Source organism: Myotis davidii, unplaced genomic scaffold (assembly GCF_000327345.1).
Source record: "Myotis davidii unplaced genomic scaffold, ASM32734v1 scaffold327, whole genome shotgun sequence".
Taxonomy (NCBI): domain Eukaryota; kingdom Metazoa; phylum Chordata; class Mammalia; order Chiroptera; family Vespertilionidae; genus Myotis; species Myotis davidii.
In genome coordinates this window covers 4,002,644-4,009,418 of record NW_006298628.1, presented here as the reverse complement: position 1 = coordinate 4,009,418, position 6,775 = coordinate 4,002,644, and the positions used below count along the sequence as shown (strand labels likewise).

The window sequence follows — 6,775 nt, the reverse complement described above, 5'->3', positions numbered from 1 at the left end:
TTCTCAGTGTGGGATTTTGATAAATGTGGTTACCATATATACCAGACAATTCACAGCTGAGGAAATGAAGTTATGCCTAAAGACAAAATGGCAGTCCTGCCTGGCTAGCATGGCTCAGTAGTTGAGTGTTGACCTATGAATCAGGAGTTCATGGTTCGATTCGCGTTCAGGGCATATGCCTGGGTTGCGGGCTTGATCCACAGTGTGGGGCGTGCAGTACAGGAGGCAGCCAATCAGTGATTCTCTCTCATCACTGATGTTTCTTTCTTTCTTTCTTTTTTTTCATTTTCAATAAGTTTTATGTGACCTAGTTTCTGGGTTAATGTTTTACCAAACTGCTAGGGACGCACTGTGCCAATATGGCGGAAATGAACTTGTGCTCAGGAGGCCTTGGTGAGGGACACCAGGCAAGCCTTCCATATGCACCGTGGTGGTTCATCATTGATAGATCCTGTGACCTTCAGTGAAATGATATATAACAAAACCAGTTGTACCATAGATCAATTGATACAAACAAGTTCCTATGGCATCTCATCGTTATGACAAAGTGACGTTGAGCAAAATGTCATCCTAGGACCTGCTGTATTTCCACTCACCGTTTCTCATACAGGAGGTTGGCCACCATGCTCATGAGGGTGTAGGGCTTGATCTGCCGGCCTTCCTTCAGCTCATACAGGTTCAGTCGGAACTTAAGGCGCTGGGCACTGTGGCAGAAGCAGAAGAATTAGCCACTGTCCCCTAGCGTCCAACCTGTGGGGGTCAGGAGGGACATAGGAAGACACCCACCTGGGCCCTGCCATGACCCCTCCCTTCCCCTCCCAGAGATTTTCTCACCAGAAGTCCAACCTCATGTCCATGTTTCAGGACTTGCCCAACACAACACCTGGACACACCACTCTAATAACCTTCCCCCCGACCAATACTTTTTAGAGGGGAGATTTCCATATATATATATATATATATATATATGATTTCAAAGAGGGAGATAGAAACATCAATGATGAGAATCACTGACTAGCTGCCTCCTGCATGGCCCCTACTGGAGATGGAGCCCGCAACCAAGGCATGTGCCCTTGACTGGAATCAAACCCAATAAAATGTACAGCAGAAGGAGCAGTGGGCTGAGAGCTGACCTGGGCTAAGCCTTCATCCTCCACCGTAATTTTTTCATCCTCAAGATGAGGAAAAAGTTAACCACCTGGTGGTGAGACAATGTATAGGCATATGACAAGGTGCTTGGAAAACTGCAAAGTCTGATATGTCTTAAGCGGCAGCCACACTAAGGGACCAGAAAGTGACTAAGAAAAAAAGGCCACAAACCCTCCAGTGCCATCTGCGAGCCCAGGAACGGGCCCTGCGGGGACAGACTAATGCCACCCCTCCTGGAAGCAAAGCAAAGAGCCACACAGGCCCCCAGGACAAGGAGCCTCGGACACGACTTGAGCTCCATCCGACAGGCGAGGAAGCGAAGGCCTAGCAAAGTGAGCCATTGCCGCCCCCACACAAGCAAACTTGGTGAGAACACCTCCCGAGGAAAAGGAAAGGGTGTGAGAACGGCAGTGGCCGGAGGGAGGACGGCTGGCGGGGGCATCACACCCACTGGAACTCTCAGCTATCATCCCAGACTCCACCAGAACCGGAAAAAGGTCGGCTGGTTCAGTAGATCTCAGGAGGAATCTCCAAGTTCTGTGTTCTTGAGACTTAGGGGACTTTCAGGGACACGGCAGAGAACGTTTTCTGCCAAGCGTCGTCCCTCGGTCTTCCAGCTTCTTAGGCCGCCAGCTTCTTGCAGGACCCGGCACCTGTGACCACCCCTTCCCTCTGGAACCCAATCTTGATTCTGTTCCTCTGGCTTCTCATCTAACCCCGCTGCTAACGTTATGCAGTTCAGCTTATTTGTCCCCTTGTCTCTCCAAAGTCTGTTCCCATAGATTTAACAGCGCACCAACACCTCTCCAGCCCCCCTCCCCGAGACATCGTTTCATACCCCAAATGCTCACAAGGTGTTTCCACTTGGCATGCCTTGTCCCCTCAAAATTAGTGTCAAAATCAAAGCTGTCACCTCCCTCTAAAACAGCGGTCCTCAACCTGTGGGTCGCGACCCTCGAGAATACATCCTGCATATCAGATGTTTACATTACGATTCATAACAGTAGCAAAATTAGTTATGAAGTAGCAACGAAAATAATTTTATGGTTGGGGGTCACCACAACCTGAGGAACTGTATTAAAGGGTCGCGGCATCAGGAAGGTTGAGAACCATTGCAAGTCTTCCAATTCCCAGGTTTCAGTCAACAGGCTCAACACAGAAATCATCTTGAAAACATTTCTGGACGCCCTACATGCCGGGTACTAGCTTGGACACTAGTAAGGACAAAAGGGAGGAACCACAACTTCAATGAAGGACTCTTTGGCCTCACAATATCCAAGCAGCCACCACGGCTGGCCAGCAACAACTCTCAGAAATGCTTTCCTTTCCTTTCCCATCACCCCCACCCCATCAGGACCATAAGGAGCACACCTGGACTATCCCAACAGCTACCTAGACCCTCCCTTGTCTCAAATCACAGAACCACTGCCAACCAGAGAGCTAACCTAGCAGCCAATTGGCACCGGGGTCAGTTCTCTTTCTGTATGTCTGCCTTGTCCCCAACTAGACCTGAAGTTTTTCAAAGACGGGGCTTTGCTTCCGAGGGGCCTGTGTGGGATCATGGCTGAACTTCATCAGCTTGCATCTTGGGCAAGATGCTCTCTGAGACCCTCGGCTCCCTGATCTGCAACATAGGACCCACGGCACCGGGGTGATGTCATTAAACGAACCCACGCAGGTCAGGTGCTTTCCACAGCCTGGCCCGGAGTCAATGCCGGTGTAAGGCACTAGCACACAGCTCTGTCAGGCATGGTGTCCCGCAAAGGCTCGAACTCACTGGAACTTTGGGTAGACGGCTGACACCCGGGCTACTCACGACGCCAGGAAAGGCTGGTCCATGGAGAGGCCGGGATGTGGGCGCGGGTCCCCGACACTTACACGGTCTGGACGTCGGTGGCTAGCCCGGCCAGGCCGATGTACAGCCGGTCGCCCATGGGGAAGATCTTCTGGAAGTCCGTGGTCACCATCTGGGCCTGGATCCCGAAGCGCCTGTCGGCAGCGATGGCCACGCAGTCCTTCCCCTTCATGGCCATGACGGCCCCTCCATTGTAGGACATAATAGACTGGGGCAGACAGGGGGGAAGGGCTCAGCGCGAGAGGTCAAAGGCGGCCATAGACCCCGGCCCAGCCCCTGATCCGGAGGCTCCTGTCCACACCGTCCTCCACTCTGGAGGCGCCTGGAGGCCTCGAACTCCAGATCTGAGATCAGCCCTACGGGGCTGTAAGGAGCCGCATTCGCCTCACCCACCATGGTCCTCACCGCGGTGCGCTCCCCTTCAAATGGGAGCCGCTTCCTTCAGTCGACCACCAGGCCCTCTTCGCCTCCCAAACCTCCCATGACCCCCGTTTCTCAATCGCTACCCCGAGTCCCTACTCCTCGCTCCCATCTCACCATGATTGCGGTGTAGTAGGACCTCCGACAGCCACAATTCCAGCAAAACGGACGGGGACCTCACTGCGCAACCACCCTCGCTGTTCTCTCTCTATTGGCTGAAAGGCCGGCCTTTCCGGGATATTTTGGCTTTCTATTGGCTGAACGTCTCTGTCAGTCACCGGCTCCGGAAGTTTGACTGAGAAGTCAAACCAGGGACCGTGAAGCGGAAAGTGAAAAGTCACCGCGAGTGCGGAAGGACCTGGCGTCGCGGTGCAGGCTGGGATCGCGGCGGACCCGGTCTCGGACCCGACAGACTGGAGACGGGATATGCGTGCGCTAGGGCTGCTGAAGCCGGGGATACGCGGCTGCAGCCGCAGCTAAAGGGCTGCAGTGTTGCTTGTCGAGCTTATCTCTCATCTTAGCTGGTTTCATTTATTTATTCCAGAAACCCTTACATCTCTTGTGTGCCAAGCACTAGGCTCTGGATATTACCGGTGCCTGGTGTTTAAGAGGCGCCATCAAGTGCACATTTAATAATGCGAGGAGGGGAGGGCAGTAGGTGGGCGTCGCGAGTATTCAGCTGCAGGGGTTCAGCCGCAAAGGGGAGGTTTGGAGGCCGAACATTGTTCTCTGGGGTCGATTTCAAGTATCCCAAATCTCAGCTCACTCTAAAAAGGGACGTTCCGAGCTTTCCCTTATCTAAGATCCGGAGGCAGCCGGCGCCCACCCCTCCAGAGCCAGTGGAGGAAGGCGTGCCTGTCCTGCCAGCTTTCTTCCACGCATCAAGACCCTTCCCTTTCTCCCGCGGGTCCGTTTTTGCACGTCTGCGAAGGTTTCTGTTCTGACTTCTGCTTCGTCGCAAGCTCACTCCTATTGACTCGACTCACTGCCACCTCAACAGCTACGACAGTCTCTGTGGCGCAATCGGTTAGCGCGTTCGGCTGTTAACCGAAAGGTTGGTGGTTCGAGCCCACCCAGGGACGCTCTGTTTTCCTCCCTCCTAAGCGCAATTATCCCAAGTGCTAGAGTCCCCAAATTTGGTGTGGAATTGGCAGAAATTGGCAGAGGTACACTTTTTCTATAGCGCCTCAGAGAGTCATTGTGATTGAAAATTTGTTGTTTACTCGGTGATGGGGTAATTTCTCCGCGCTCTTTCTACCACTCTGCCCCCAAACTGGACGGCAGGAATAACAGACAGATTTTTGTCTTACCGGGCAATACCAATACGTTTCAGGTTGCATTTTTCGTCGGATTAAGAACGAATTTCCAGTGGAGGTGGGATAGTTTTCCATTGTCGGTCTCCGTCGCTGTTACAATCTCAAACTATTACACTGGGAAGGGGGGGAAGCGTGTGAGAGAAAGGCAGAGACAAACTGAGGGATGAAGAGAAAGGTGAGAAAGGGAGAGCATCGCTGTGATATGCGGACACAGGAAGCGGGGATATGACAGAGGAAATAGGCGAGGTCAGAGGAAGGAAGACCCAGAGGACATGGAGAGAAGGAAAAGAACAGTTAATATGAGAAGCATTAGAAAAGGGAAAACAACCAAACAGGTTTTTTTTTTTTTCTAGAAATACACCCACATAAGTGAGGAGCATTGGGAAATAGGTGCAGAAATTGACAAAGGACATTGTTTTGGGGAGACACTGGTAAAGGGACAGAAGGAAAGGACACCGGGAAAGGCAGTCATAAAATCCCGAGAGGAGCCACTCTCTCCTACCACTGTCCTCATCTTCGAGGGGATCTGACCTGGCAATAGCTCTTGGAATGTGCCAGAAATAATCACCCGGATTTCCGGGGTCCCTGCCCACTGGAAGCGGATTCTTCTGATGAGTACTTGTCAGGTAGAGAATCACCTGCGATACTACAACTATGATTGAGATAAAGAATCGGCACCTGACCTCTCCCAGAAGCACGTTCAAGGGCAGGGGTAGGAGCCCCCACTTTCATGAAAGAGCTAAGCAAAGGACTCTCTCAAGCCATTCTCTTCCATCTCTGGTCTCTTCTCAAGATTGGGGTCACAGGAGGCCTCTTCTGAAGGCCCTTGCCAGCGCGCACCCTCCCTGCCCCGCTCTCACACCCTGGTGGGGGACACCCAAAGGTACACAGTGCCATGGGAGCTCACCAGACGGGCTGTGTGACCCTCCGGATTTGCCCCCGTGGGTCTGTGAGTGCCCTGCCCAGGAGAGCCCGGCCCATCAGCGTTCTGTGCCCTGTGCCCAGCGCGGTGCTTGCATTGACACATGACAGGTGCTTCTTTGTGCGAACACTAGACACATTCAGATGTGGGGAAGGTTGAGTCAGGAGATTCTCCTGCTAAACCAGAAAGGCCAGGGGTATGGGGACCTGCTGCCTAGGAAAGAAATGATGCCGGTTTTCGTGAGTAATGGGGTCTTCAGCATGTTCCTTCTGTCTTGTGGTTTGCTCCTGGTTGGTGCTTGATAATTGAGGAATAAGTGAATGGATCCCAGGTGAGCACCGAGCCCGGTATCCCTTCTAGCCACACCCCAGGATCAAAGAACCGCCCCCCCCCATACATACACGACCAAGGGCAGCCCCTGGATGCTCGTGTGCACTGTGGGTGGGACTGAGATATCGAAGCCCCTACGGGTTGCTCTCGCTCCGCATCTTCTAGCCCCAAAGGAGTGGCAGACCAAGCGTCCTTGCTGCGCTCCCCTCCCCAAAGGGCGGCTCCGGGTCAGAAGAGGGTGCCTGGGTCTTCCCTGGCAGAGTCCAAGGTTCAGGCGACACACTTGCCCTAGGGACAGGGCGTGCATCCATCCCCAGAACCCCCTTTCCCAGAGGGGCGGCGAACTCCTGGTCTTTGCATGCAAACAGTGTGGAGCAGGTGACCAGGACCGCCCCCCGCCTTCCTCTCCCCGCCCCCACTCTGCCCGGGTGGGCTGAAGGCTGAAGCTGAGGTCACTCGGCGGCCAAAGGGTGACCCTGGTCTCTGACCAGCGAGTGAAAGCATGCAGCCAGCGGACGCCAGCTTCGGGGCTCCTGGAGGAGGAGGAGGAGGAGGAGGCAGGCGCTCCGAAGAGTCGTCTCCCAATTTGCTAACTCGAGCGAGCCACCGCCAGCGCACTTAATGGCGTTTCTGGCCGGAGGATCGCGCTCTTTGGAGGGACAGACACAGTGACCATCCCCAACAAATCTCGACGAACGAATAAGCGAATCGGCCGTCTTCATGAGGCAGGCCCGCGGGCGTCGCCGAAACGTAGTATCGATTAGCTCCCCCGGCGCCACCGCC

At 53.8% G+C, this 6,775-nt stretch overlaps 1 protein-coding gene and 1 non-coding gene across 2 annotated transcripts in view; one reads left to right on the top strand and one right to left on the bottom strand.

Annotated features, from left to right (window-relative positions):
* Positions 1-3,653, bottom strand: part of PSMB3 (proteasome subunit beta 3) — a 6,756-nt gene extending 3,103 nt beyond the window's left edge. Inside the window, exons 1-3 of the mRNA XM_006774287.2 lie at positions 3,542-3,653; positions 3,028-3,212; positions 597-704 (exon numbers count right to left, since the gene is read on the bottom strand). Of these exons, the coding sequence (XP_006774350.1) occupies positions 597-704; positions 3,028-3,212; positions 3,542-3,544 (296 nt within the window). The 5' untranslated portion in view covers positions 3,545-3,653. The remainder of the gene's footprint in view (positions 1-596; positions 705-3,027; positions 3,213-3,541) is intronic.
* A 779-nt stretch (positions 3,654-4,432) lies between these two features.
* Positions 4,433-4,506, top strand: TRNAN-GUU. Its single transcript has one exon. It is a non-coding gene; the product is annotated as a tRNA-Asn (tRNA).
* The last annotated feature ends 2,269 nt before the right edge of the window (positions 4,507-6,775 follow it).